The following is a 14499-nucleotide window of genomic DNA, read 5'->3' as shown; positions in this document are numbered from 1 at the left end:
TGCTGATTTGTGATTTCACAATTATGAAGCAATTTGAATTACTGGCACAAATTAAAGGCGCTTTATAAATTGTGTTTCCCTATGTTGCATCAGCAATTACACTTCAAAAGCTCTTAATTAACTGTGCAATGCTGTAGTACATACTGAGTTTAAGGAAGAAACTGCAGAAATGTATGATCTCTCCTTCCATTTAACGGATTTGAAGTATCTAAATACATATCCCAGGTATTGCATTTTGGTACAACAAAAAAGGATAGGACTTATACAATTAATGGTAGGGCCTTGAGTAGTGTTGTAGAACAGAGGGACCTAGGGGTGCAAGTACATAATTCTTTTAAGTTTGCATCACATGTAGACAGGGTGATTAAAAAGGCATTTGGCATGCTTGCCTTCATGGCTCAGGCTTTTGAGTATAAGAGTTGGGATGTCATGTTGACGTTGTACAAGATATTGGTGAGCCCTCCTCTGGAATACTATGTCTGGTTCTGGTCACCCAGTTATAGGAAGGATATTATTAAGCTGGAGAGGGTTCAGAAGACATTTATCAGGATGTTGCCGGGCATGGAAGGTTCGAGTTATAAAGAAATGCTAAATAGGCTAGGACTTTTGTCAGTGGATCATAGAAGGTTGAGAGGCAACCTGATAGAAGTTTATAAAATAATGAGAAGTATAGATAAAATTAATAGTAGTTGTCTTTTCCCAAGGAGGGGGGATTTCAAGACTAGTGGGCACATTCTTAAGGTGAGAGGAGAGAGACTTAAAGAAGATATGAGAGGAATTTTTTTTTTTTTTTTTAAAAAACACAGAGGGTGGTTCGCGTGTGGAATGAACATCCTCAGGAAGTGGTGGATGTGGGTACAATTCCAATGTTTAAAAGACATTTGGATAGGTACATGTATAGAAAAGGTTTGGAGGGATGTGGGCCAGGAGAAGGCAAGTGGACCTAGTTTAGTTTGAGATTATGTTCAGCATGGACTGGTTGGACTGAAGGGTCTGTTTCTATGCAGTATGACTCTACGACAAACGTTCACAAGTTACTTATTCAGTTAGGTTTAAGATTTACATCTAGAAATCTCTGATATTTACCTTAAGGTGGTATTAGCTGACATTAGGGGTGTAATAATTTACCCAATCATGTGAACAACAACTTATTTGTGGTAACAAGATAAATGAAAACTTTACAGTTCATTCAATTATAATTTATGATACCTCCCATAGCTGTCGGGAACAAAGTAATAAAGAAGTGGAAGTGTGGGAGAAAGGTGGAGGGTAATGCATGTTTGTGCCCAGAAAATCCATAATGTCATAAAGGTTTCCTACCATAAATTAAGAGGCTGGTCAACTGCTGTGCAGGGAGGCCAGGAATAGAAGGTGTAGTTAGCAATTTCCAAAAATGTACTCGCCAACAATCGAGAAATTTGGGAGCTAGTGGGGCTAGAAATGTTTGGAGGGCAACAAGGAAGGAGGGAGGAAATAAGAGATCATGTAACAGGGTTTGCTTGAGAGACTGGAGTGGGGAGAGCCCACCTGCTCCTCCTAACACTCAAGCAGTGCTGCAAAATCATTTACTGCTGGGTTCCTCTCTTTCACGAAACTTGGTGCACAGTCTTTACATTTAAATGATTCCCAAAATCTGAGGAAATAAGCCCCATCAAAGCACAAGCATTCTGGGCCTACTGTCCAAAAACCATACTTAAACTGGAGATAGGTTTATTTGTGACAAATTTGTGTGGATTGCATATTTTTTAAAACCAAATTAACCCTGCCCAAATCTCTCCTGCCTATTGTGGAGGGTTAAAATTCCACTCGTCTCCACAGCTTCAGTTTTGTCAGCAGAACTACAATAGTGAAACAAAGAAGTAGATGTTAGAATGAAACACTGGCTGCAGTTCATCTGCTTTTGTGGAAGTTGTTATTGAAGGTCACTAAAAGTTAGGAGCTACCCTGTTGTACTTACGTCAAAATTTACATCTCCCAGACAACTGAACGCCAAACAGGGACCTTTAATTTTCAACACTGTTTCATGTCTTTCATTCTGGATGCTGAACTTAGGGATAAACGGATGCCATTCCTGTACAACATAACCAATAGACTTTCCAGGTGGTGCCTGAACTTCCAGCTGCAAAACAAATGAAATACATGTACTAGATTGCTGACACATTCCTGAATATTTAAATAAATTGAATGAATAAACAGGGACTATATTTCAAAATTGTAAAACAAGCTAGAAAACAAAACTGCAAAAATCAACTGTGCTCAGGATCCATCTTTAGCTGTATCTATGTTCACATAAATCAAACACATACTAAAACAAGGTTCCGTACTAATGCATAATCTTTTTCACACCTGATATCTATTGTACTTTGCTCCAATCACAATCTGATTCATAAAATTAATTCTAGTAATTTATTATTGAATTTCTCCCTCTGTTTATTTCTATGCTTCAAATGTGCTATCTTCTTCTTCCGTGCTAATGGTATTGATGTGAGACATCATAATCTTTTACTCTAATTCATTCTTTGCCAGGAACCACAAACTAAAGGAATCCTTAACTTCCCCTTAATGTATTCTGCCTGTAGTAATATACAGCCAATATGTTCTGAATTATTCCATTTCTGTACAGATTTGGTTAACTTTCGTGGTATCCTGTGCCAGAGGTCTTATCCTGTCACTCTGCATTTTCTAAAACAGACTTCAGAATTCAGAAACAGAATTCCATGCATTTTGTAAGAAGTGGGCAATAAGTTAAATATCAATCAAAAATCAGCAAACTGCACAGATTTACTTTAATGTTTTTAATTTATTTCTGTAAGATTCAATATTTGAATTAAATTCTGTGTTGATCTATGCTCTATACATTTACCACAAGGGAGTTACAACTTGCACTAATCTCAAGTTTATTTGCAAACCATTTCTTAATTGGGTATTTCAAGAATGATATGGAAAGAAGGAAAATCTGATCAAGGTTATCAAGGATTCTGCAGGGCAGCAATTTAGCTTTTCAGAAAATCCAGATCTTGAACATTCACCAAGAACAAACTTTGAAACCTCTGGATGAAACATTGTTAAATACAACTTTATGAAAAGAAAATCTGAAATAATTGCAATTATTTCCATGCAATGTGTTAAGGCATTTAATAGGACTGCGGCAAATTCCTGCTACAAAATCTTGTGCTGAACACAAAAGTTGAATACATCCTTCTGAACAAGTATGATAAGTGCACAAAGCTCTTCATCATGTTAATTGCTTCTTTAATATTCTTAAATCATTTGCAGGTAATCTCACAAAAGATTTTGCATAATTGCTTAAAGACACAAGTCAGCAGTTTGCAGGAATACTCCGCACTTGCCTGAAAGACTGCAGCTCATCAACATTAAAAGTTCAGTCACCTCTACAACAAAGCAACCCGCTTGATCAGCACTCCGTCCACCATTTAAACATTCACTTCTTCCACCACTGCTGCACAATGATCACAGAGTGTGCTATATACAAGATGCTTACATTCCTACAGGAACTTAAAGTCTCTTTCAATAGCACCTTCCAAATTCACATTGAGGATCAGAAGAATGAGCAGTATCTTACAGGATTCTGAGAGTGTTTAAATGTGTAGATCCTGAGAGGTTGTTTTCCCTCAAAGGAAACTAGAACTAGGGGACACGTATTTTAAAAATAACCATTCTTCTGTACAAGACAGACAGGAAGAACATCTTCTCTCAAATAGATGTGGGTTTTTGGAATTCTCTTCTGTACAGGGTAGTTGAGGCTGGGTCATTGAAGGGTCACTGAATATATTCAAAGCAAGTTAGGCAAATTTATAAAAACCAAAAGAACTGCTGATGCTGTAAATCAGGAACAAAACAGAAGTTGCTGGAAAAGCTCAGCATTGTGAAGAAAAATGAGGGTTAATGTTTTGGGACAACAAGGTGCAGAGCTGGATGAACACAGCAGGCCAAGCAGCATCATAGGAGCAGAAAGGCTGATGTTTCGGGCCTAGACCCTTGGGTCTGGTGACTCTTCCTCAGAAATGAGTTCTGACGGAAAATTGAATGATGGACCAAGTTTATCATGCCAAATGTCCTACAGCTGCTCCTTTCCTTATGATTTTTATGAACTGACCTTTATCATCTAGAAGACCATAAGCAGAAGAGGATAGGAACACCACCAAATTGAATTGAATTAGGTTTATTGTCACATGTACTCACTTGCATACAGTGATAAAGTTTACAAGTCCCCACTTATGGTGCCATTTTAGGTCCAAAGGTACCTAAGTACAAAATCTACATATGGAAGTTTCCCTCCAAGCCAAACCACATCCTGACTTGGAACTATATCACCACTCCTTCAATGTCACTGAGTTGAAATCCTGGAATTCACTCTGTAACATCACTGACTGTGTATCATGTGGACTGCAGCAGTTCAAAGGAAAGGCTCACCTTCAGTATTTTGCCTTTGTAATAACCTTTTTTTTTCTGGCCCAGTATTCATTGGAGCTCTCTGCTGTGTAACTAATATGCAAGCTCTATTGACTTCAATAAATTGAAAATGTTCTCTTGATTCCAGAGACTTAAATTTTGTTTGAGCTCCTTGATACTACATTCAGCAAATGCTGCTGCGATATTGTGGGTCACCATTTTCACATTACCTCTTGAATTCAGCTGCTTCATGCATGCTTGCACATGTTGCGAAGTTGGGTAGAGTACTTTTGCATTGGAAGGCAGGACGTTAGAATTTGGTGTTTGTAAATTATTGGTGTTTGTAAAATACTATGGGGAAAGCAGTGCGTGGTCCCTTTAAAGGATAATGCACTTTTTCTATGCTTAGACATTCGAAAAGGATGTCTGTGGGTTTGCAGGTGCACACAGTGCCTGAATTTAAACATTTGTATAAAAAGGCCTGCACTGTTAGCAGGCAAAGCAGCATTTTTACCAAGATAATACGTTTTTGAATTTAGACAATTAATTTAAACCTGGCCCTTAGATACCAGAAACCAATTAAATTTAAATTTGATAGGACCAATCCCATTGTAAGAAATTGATATTTCATCAAGGGTGTAAAAGAGGAGGGCATTTGGAGAATCCGGCGAGAGTTAACGGTCATATGCCAAGAGAACAGTTCTCAGCTCTAAAAGAATGAATCACTGGTTCTCACAGAATTCTCTAAGCCTTAGAGTAAGCTCCATCTAAATTAAAAGGTACCTATGGCACAAACAGGTAATTTACCTGCAGAAGAATTCACAGAGAAGGCATTCCTGACAAAAGAATTCATCAGAGAAGACATAGAACATTCCAGAAAAAGTTACCTGGCTGTAATTTCAAGAGACTAAGTACTAATTTTTTTTTTATTTTGGTTTATAAAGTGGAGCTTATTGGAACAGCATACCATTAGAATCTTGTTTTATTCAGGACTAGTTAGTAGTTAGAAGGGATCTATTCAGTTTGTTAATAGTTTAATTAATTTGTTCACTTAAAATTAGATAAATAAATTGATACTTGTTGATTATAAAAAGAGAGTGTCAAGTTTTTTTTTAAAATTTAACCACTCTTTTATAGTAGATTGGGGGCTCTTAACAGATTATAGGGCGAGGCGCGCCTCTTTGAGTGTTTCAGTTTTAGTTATCAGAGGGGGTTGACCTCCGCTTTATTATAGACTAAAGCTGTAATGAGGTCAGGAGTCAAGTGGTCCGGGTGGAATCCAGACTTAGCATCAGTAAGAAGTTTATAACTAAACAAATGCTGCTTAATAGCATTGTCAGTGACACCTTCCAACAATTGGCTCATAATTGAGAGTGGACTGAGGGGACAGCAATTGGCCAGATTGAATTTGTTCTGCTTTTCCTGGATGGGAAATATACGGACAACATTCCAATGTTTTTGGAATAGCTTTTTGGATCAATAGCTTGGAAAATGTTTTATTAATAAATCTTCTGATCATTTGTGTTAGCTTGGCTAGTTTGTCACAGTTCCAGAGAAAATGTCAAACAAGTTAAAACTATTTAGTGTCAGTTTCCCATTCATACAATGTAGAAGGAGCTCATTCTTTACAGTTTGCATAGGTCCACTTAATAGATTGCATCAACAGTTAAGCTGTTTCAGGCAACAATGGTACCGTTTGGGAGAAGTGACAAGGCAAACGTGTTCTACATGATGGCATATTATATCATAATGCTACAGGTATTAATATAAAAAAATGCACACATTGCAGTGTGGCATTAAAAGTTATGTGCATTTTTTGAGATTACGGGGATTGAAACCCAAATTTGGTACAAACTTTCAAAATCTAAGTAAACAGCTATGTTTAACATTTGATCATTTTCATGTAATCAGTGGTGGATCACAAAAACTGCAAATAGCTTTCAAAATGATTGTAAACTTTAAAAGAGGAATGAATGGAAACAGATTCAGATACAAAAACCAGTTCAGTTGTTATTCACTCACCTGGTGTAGGCAACAAGGACAGCAACATGATCCACATCCCAAAGGACGAACAAGGTGCATGATAGTGTGCCCAACGTTATCCAAAATCTTGATGATAAATGCTCGATTAGACCCACAACATATTCGGTTACAGAATTCACTGTCTTCAACTGCATAGTAAACTCTCTGGCCCAAACTATTCTTGAGCTCATACTTATTTTTGGTTTCAAATCCTGTTAAGGCTGAAAAACAAAACAATACCAAACATTAATTCCCAGCATACTGAAAACAAAAGAACTTACTGCTATTCATCTAAATGCGGAAAATAAACCAACATACCAGACCTGAAGTTAGAATCATGAAACATATCTGATACATATCTGTAAATGAACTCATCAACAATTAATGCAGTTAAGGATTGAAAAAGAAACTCCGATCTCTGAAATCTGACACTGTTACAGTTTAGATAAACTTCCCATTTTGGTTTTAGCTTGTCAGCTTTGAATGGTGTTGAATATATACATCTCAAATACTCATGATGGTTCTTCTAATCACCCACTTGTAACATCAGACCAAAGTGGAAAAACATTATCATTGTAGTCAGGGGTTGGAGGAATCCCTGAAGAAATTCTACCCCAGAAAGAACCCAAGCAGAATGTTCAGGCAAAATGGGATTAAATTTGCAGGTGTAGTTGCAATACAACGTGTATATATATCTGTACTAAAATTAATGTTTTTATTTATTCAGCACATCCTACATGACTCAAAAATCTGAACAGAATGAATTCAGGTATTAAAAAGACAAATTTTATTAAATGATGCTTCAAAGCATGGTACGTTTTTAGCTACTACCTGCAGGAATCACAAACATGGCTTGGTGCTAGGTCATGTTGTGGTTGTCAATTATGGAAGAAATGTCCTGGTTGGAGAAGGCAGTCCACAACCAGAGATGTAGGACTAACATCAAAGCAAGAGGTACACCTGCATGTTTTAACTCCCATGGAGAAGATAGAACTGGCCATTGTCAGCACTGAAGACATCGCTACTTAATAAATGGACATAACATGCAAATGCACCTTTTTATTCACTGGCAAGATGTGGATGCCATTGGCTAGGCCAGCATTTAGAACAAACAAAGAACAAAGATCAAAGAAAATTACAGCACAGGAACAGGCCCTTCGGCCCTCCAAGCCTGCGCCGATCCAGATCCTCTATCTAAACCTGTTGCCTATTTTCCAAGGATCTGTATCCCTCTGCTCCCTGCCCATTCATGTATCTGTCTAGATACATCTTAAATGACACTATCATGCCTGCCTCTACCACCTCCACTGGCAACACATTCCAGGCACCCACCACCCTCTGCGTAAAGAACTTTCCATGCATATCTCCCTTAAAAACTTTTCCCCTCTCACCTTGAAATCGTGACCCCTAGTAATCGAGTCCCCCACTCTGGGAAAAAGCTTCTTGCTATCCACCCTGTCTATATCTCTCATGATTTTGTAGACCTCAATCAGGTCCCCCCTGATTTACTTCCCATCCCTAACTGCCCAGAGTTAAGAATCAACCATATTGCTGTGGGTCTGGAGTCACATGTAGGCCAGATGAAAAATGGATGGCAGTTTCCTTTTTTAAAATGAAAAAAGTAATTTTTTGATAATCAATAAGAGTTTCTTAATTACAAGTTTTTATTTAATTCAGTTTCCACCATCTGCCATGAGGAGATTTGAACACATGTCCCCAAAACATTACCTGGGTCTCTGGATTAATAATTGTGCTGGATGACTTAAAATGCATAATGTCCGATAAATCCTTGGGACGTGACCAGGTGTACCTCAGAACTTTGTGGGAAGCTAGGGAAGTGATTTCTGGGCCCTTTGCTGAGATATTTGTATCACTGATAGCCACAGGTAGGTGCCAGAAGACTGAAGGTTGGCTAACGTGGGGCCACTATTTAAGAAAAGTGGTAAGAAAGAGCTAGGAATCTATTGACCAGAGAGCCTGATATGGGTGGTGGGCAAGTTGTTGGAGGGAATCATGAGGGCCAGGATTTAAACGCATTTGGAAAGGCAAGGACTGATTAGGAGTAGTCAACATGGCTTTGAAATCATGTCTCACTAAATCAACTTGAATTTTTTCAGGAAGTGATGAAGAGGATTGATGAAGACAGGGCAGTGGACATAGTCTGTATGGACTTCAGCAAGGCATTTGACAAGGTTACACATGGTAATATGGTTAGCAAAGTTAGATCACATGGAACACAGGGAGAACTAGCCATTTGGATTCATGACTGGTTCGAAGGAGGGAGACAGACAGTGGTGGTGGAGGGTTGCTTTTCATACTGGTGGCCTGTGACCAGCGATGTGCCACAAGGATCAGTGCTGGGTCCACTGCTTTTTGTCATTCATGCAAATGATTTGGATGTGAATATGGAGATATGCTTAGTAAGTTAGCAGATAAAACCAAAGTTCATGGTGTAGTGAACAGCCAAGAAGGTTATCTCAGAGTACAACAGGACATTTATCAAATGGGCCAATGGACCAAGGAGTGGAAGATGGAGTTTAATTTAGACAAATGAGGTGCCGCATTTTGGAAAGGCAAATCAGGGCAGGACTTATACACTTAAATGGTAAGATCCTGGGGAATGTTGCTGGACAAACAGACCTTAGAACATAGGTTCATAGTTCTTTGAAAGTGGAGTTGCAAGTAGACAGAATAGAGAAGGCAGCATTTGGTATGCTTGCCTTTATTGGTCAGTGCATTGAGTATAGGAGTTAGGTCATGTTGCAGCTGTGCAGGACATTGGTTAGGCCACTTTTGGAATACTGCATTCAATTCTGATCTCCCTGCAATGGGAAAGATGTTGTGAAACTTGAAAGAGTTCAGAAATGATTTACAAGGATATTGCCAGGGTTAGAGGATTTGAGCTATCGGGAGAGGCTGAATAAGCTTGGGCTATTTTGCCTGAAGCATCACAGGGCGAGGGGTGATCTCAGAGGTTTATAAAATCATGGGGGGGCATGGATAGGGTGAACTGGTGACCTCTTTTCCCCAAAGTAGGGGAGCCCAAAGCTCAAGTTCTTAGGTTTAAGGTGAAATGGGAAAGATTTAAAAGGGACCTAAGGGGCAACTTTTTCATGCAAAGAGTGGTGCATGTATGGAATGAGCTGCAGAGGAAGTGGTGGATGCTGGTACAATTACAAAATTTAAAAGGTATCTGGATGGGTAAATGAACAGGAAGTGTTTAAAGGGATATGGGCAAAATGCTGGCAAATACAACTAGATTCATTTAGGACATCTGGTCAGCATGGATGAGTAGGACTGAAGGATCTGTTTCCATGCTGTACATCTCCATGACTCTATTTGGCAATAAAACCACTGGACCATCACTACCTCAAAGGGCTCCCTAATGCTGCTGTCTTAAGCTCGACTGACTTAAAATTCCAAGCACTCGTTTTCCCACCGCTACCAAATCAATGCATCACAAAATCTTCCAGAAAGTAAGGAATCTTAGACTATTACTATCAGTGCATCTGTTATCTCTGTAGCTACTTCCTTTGACATCCTAGGATGCAACCAGATTCAGAGATTTATTAGTCTTTAGCACCATTAGTTTTTCCCTAGTACTTTATCTCTGGTGATAGTGATTGTATTAATTTCCTCTCCTTTTCCCCCCTTGATTATTTCATATTTTTAGAATGCTATTAGCGTTTTCTACCATGAAGACTGATGCCTATTCCTGGTTCTTCATTATTATTTCCTAGACTCATTCTCCAAGGGGTCTATGTTCACTTTGGCCTCTTTCTTTTTAAGTATTTAAAGAAGTTCTTGCTGTCCGTTTTGATGTTACTTGCCATTCAGTTTGGCCAGCAGCAGCCAAGGGTATTACTTCCTTTCCCTTAGGGATGGAAGTCCCACACTCCGCATGTTAAGGTTTTCCACAGAATATTATCATGTTGTGGCAACCTCTGTTTTAAGGTCAGTTGGTTGCAAATATCCTTTACTCCCCACCCCACAACACTCTGGGATTCAGGGGTAGGGAGCTCATAAAATTCAATCTAAGTTTTAAGTTACCTGCTATCAAAATTACACTCACCTTCAACAAGTTCAACAACTTGATGGACAAGTATTTGGTCAATCTATGAAAGAAAGATTGCAATTCAGTGTTTGCTACTTCAGTTTATTTCAATGAAAGTCCAACTTTAATATTTGTTTACCTGTGCACAGAGAAATAACTAGTTGCTCACATACAGATACTGTCTCCGTTCATTAAGGTTTCCACTTAATTTTTAATGTCTATTTTCATGAAATGAATCCTGATCATTTTAACATAATGAACTTACATGGTTTCTTGACCTATTGACAGGACTGGCAATACACCCTGCACATATAGCACATCCAGGAATAAAATTTCAATAAAAACCAAAAGAACTGCAGATGCTGTAAATCAGGAACAAAAACAAAAAAGTTGCCAGAAAAGCTCAACAGGTCTGGCAGCATCCGTGAAGAAAAAAAATCAGAGTTAATGTTTCAGGTCTGGTGACCCTACCTCAGTTCTGAGGAAGGGTCACCGGACCCAAAACGTTAACTCTGATTCTTTTTCTTCACAGATGCTGCCAGACCTGCCGAGCTTTCTCAATAAAATTTCAATGCCTGTGACTACGTTATTAAATTCCCTAAATAATGAATGTAAAAGAATAGCTATGTTTTTGTTAGAATCTACTCCAGTAATGCAATCTTTTGCCTCCAGCAAAAGGATATTTGGAACACTTTGCGTGGATTGCTATTTCTGAGGCAGAACAAGATTTTTAAACAAAAAAACCAATGAACTGCAGATGCTAGAAATCAGAAACAAAATCAAGAATTGCTGAGAAACCCAGCAATTAAAGAAACTTGGGTGTGCTTATGCAAGGTGCACACAGCTGGCATGCAGGTACAACAAGCAATTAGGAAGGCATGTGGAATGTTGGTCTTTTATTACTAGGGGCTTGGAGTATAGGAATAAGGAAGAATACTTGTCACAATTGTACAGGATTTGAGTGAGATTAAACTCTGCGCAGGTTTGATTTTCACATTGAAGAAAAGATAGAGACAGTGCAGCAAAGGTACACTAAATTAGCCCTTGGAGTGAAGATAATTTCCCATGATGAGATATTGAGCAAATTGGATCCATTTGGCGTTTAAAAGAATGAAAGCAGCTCTAATTGAAAAGTATAAAATGCTAAAAAGAACTTGATACAGTAGATGCTGACAGATTGTTTCAATTGGCCAGGGAACCTAAAATGTGTAAGACCGTTGCTCAGAAAAAGTGGACGATCTGTCCCTGTTGCTCAGAAGGGAAGGGGGGAGAGGAGGAGAGCATTAGTCATTGGGGACTCCATAGTTAGGGGGGCAGATAGGAGATTCTGTGGGAACGAGAGAGACTCGCGATTGGTGTGTTGCCTCCCAGGTGCCAGGGTCCGTGGTGTCTCGGATCGTGTTTTAGGGATCCTTAAGGGGGAGGGGGAGCAGCCCCAAGTCGTGGTCCACATAGGCACCAACGACATAGGTAGGAAAAGGGATGGGGACGTAAGGCAGAAATTCAAGGAGCTAGGGTGGAAGCTTAGAGCTAGAACAAACAGAGTTGTTATCTCTGGTTTGTTACCCGTGCCACGTGCTAGCGAGGCGAGGAATAGGGAGAGAGAGCAGTTGAACACGTGGCTACAGGGATGGTGCAGGAGGGAGGGATTCAGATACCTGGATAATTGGGGCTCATTCCGGGGTAGGTGGGACCTCTACAAACGGGATGGTCTACACCTGAACCAGAGGGGTACCAATATCCTGGGGGGGAAATTTGCTAATGCTCTTCGGGAGGGTTTAAACTAATTCAACAGGGGGATGGGAACCTGAATTGTAGCTCCAGTGTACAGGAGATTGAGAGTAGTGAGGTCATAAATAAGGTTTCAAGGTCGCAGGAGTGTACCGGCAGGCAGGAAGGTGGTTTGAAGTGTGTCTACTTCAATGCCAGGAGCATCCGGAATAAGGTGGGTGAACTTGCAGCATGGGTTGGTACCTGGGACTTCGATGTTGTGGCCATTTCGGAGACACAGATAGAGCAGGGACAGGAATGGTTGTTGCAGGTTCCGGGGTTTAGATGTTTCAGTAAGATCAGGGAAGGTGGTAAAAGAGGGGGAGGTGTGGCATTGTTAGTCAAGGACAGTATTACGGTGGCAGAAAGGACATTTGATGAGGACTCGTCCACTGAGGTAGTATGGGCTGAGGTTAGAAACAGGAAGGGAGAGGTCACCCTGTTGGGAGTTTTCTATAGGCCTCCAAAAAGTTCCAGAGATGTAGAGGAAAAGATTGCAAAGATGATTCTGGATAGGAGCGAAAGTAACAGGGTAGTTGTTATGGGGGACTTTAACTTTCCAAATATTGACTGGAAACGCTATAGTTCGAGTACTTCAGATGGGTCAGTTTTTGTCCAATGTGTGCAGGAGGGTTTCCTGACACAGTATGTAGATAGGCCAACAAGAGGCGAGGCCACATTGGATTTGGTACTGGGTAATGAACCAGGCCAGGTGTTAGATTCGGAGATAGGTGAGCACTTTGGTGATAGTGACCACAATTCGGTTACGTTTACTTTAGCGATGGAAAGGGATCGGTATGTACCGCAGGGCAAGAGTTATAGCTGGGGGAAAGGCAATTATGAGGCGATGAGGCAAGATTTAGGATGCATAGGATGGAGAAGGAAACTGCAGGGGCTGGGCACAATTGAAATGTGGAGCTTGTTCAAGGAACAGCTACTGCGTGTCCTTGAGAAGTATGTACCTGTCAGGCAGGGAGGAAGTGGTCGAGCGAGGGAACCGTGGTTTACTAAAGAAGTTGAATCTCTTGTCAAGAGGAAGAGGGAGGCTTATGTAGAGATGAGGCGTGAAGGCTCAGTTAGGGCGCTTGAGAGTTACAAGTTAGCCAGGAAGGACCTAAAGAGAGAGCTAAGAAGAGCCAGGAGGGGACATGAGAAGTCTTTAGCAGGTAGGATCAAGGAAAACCCTAAAGCTTTCTATAGGTATGTCAGGAATAAAAGAATGACTAGAGTAAGATTGGGGCCGGTCAAGGACAGTAGTGGGAAGTTGTGCGTGGAGTCCGAAGAGATAGGAGAGGTGCTAAATGAATATTTTTCGTCAGTATTCACACAGGAAAAAGACAAAGACAAAGACAATGTCGTCGAGGAGAATACTGAGATACAGTCTATTAGACTAGACGGGATTGAGGTTCATAAGGAGGAGGTGTTAGCAATTCTGGAAGGTGTGAAAATAGATAAGTCCCCTGGGCCGGATGGGATTTATCCTAGGACTCTCTGGGAAGCTAGAGAGGAGATTGCAGAGCCTTTAGCTTTGATCTTTATGTCGTCATTGTCTTCAGGAATAGTGCCAGAAGACTGGAGACTAGCAAATGTTGTCCCCCTGTTCAAGAAGGGGAGTAGAGACAACCCTGGTAATTATAGACCAGTGAGCCTTACTTCAGTTGTGGGTAAAGTGTTGGAAAGGATTATAAGAGATAGGATTTATAATCATCTAGAAAGGAATAATTTGATTAGGGATAGTCAACACGGTTTTGTGAAGGGTAGGTCGTGCCTCACAAACCTTATTGAGTTCTTCGAGAAGGCGACCAAACAGGTGGATGAGGGTAAAGCGGTTGATGTGGTGTATTTGGATTTCAGTAAAGCGTTTGATAAGGTTCCCCACGGTAGGCTATTGCAGAAAATACGGAGGCATGGGATTGAGGGTGATTTAGCGGTTTGGATCAGAAATTGGCTAGCTGTAAGAAGACAGAGGGTGGTGGTTGATGCAAAATGTTCATCCTGGAGTTCAGTTACTAGTGGTGTACCTCAAGGATCTGTTTTGGGGCCACTGCTGTTTGTCATTTTTATAAATGACCTGGATGAGGGCGTAGAAGGATGGGTTAGTAAATTTGCGGATGACACCAAAGTTGGTGGAGTTGTGGATAGTGCGGAAGGATGTTGCAGGTTACAGAGGGACATAGATAAACTGCAGAGCTGGGCTGAGAGGTGGCAAATGGAGTTTAATGCGGAAAAGTGTGAAGTGA

General features: G+C 40.3%; 1 protein-coding gene across 9 annotated transcripts in view; it reads right to left on the bottom strand.

Moving 5' to 3' along the window:
• LOC109916413 (phospholipid scramblase 1-like) overlaps positions 1-14499 on the bottom strand; it is a 140325-nt gene that overhangs the window by 15720 nt on the left and 110106 nt on the right. For all 9 annotated transcript variants that reach the window (XM_048598386.1, XM_048598384.1, XM_048598387.1 and 6 more), the window contains 3 exons: positions 10508-10550; positions 6436-6656; positions 1958-2119 (listed from right to left, as the gene is read on the bottom strand). In XM_048598386.1, coding sequence (XP_048454343.1) covers positions 1958-2119; positions 6436-6656; positions 10508-10550 — 426 coding nt within the window. The remainder of the gene's footprint in view (positions 1-1957; positions 2120-6435; positions 6657-10507; positions 10551-14499) is intronic.

Source organism: Rhincodon typus, chromosome 6 (assembly GCF_021869965.1).
Source record: "Rhincodon typus isolate 14 chromosome 6, sRhiTyp1.1, whole genome shotgun sequence".
NCBI classification, from domain to species: Eukaryota; Metazoa; Chordata; class Chondrichthyes; order Orectolobiformes; family Rhincodontidae; genus Rhincodon; species Rhincodon typus.
This window is presented reverse-complemented; position numbering and strand designations above follow the sequence as displayed.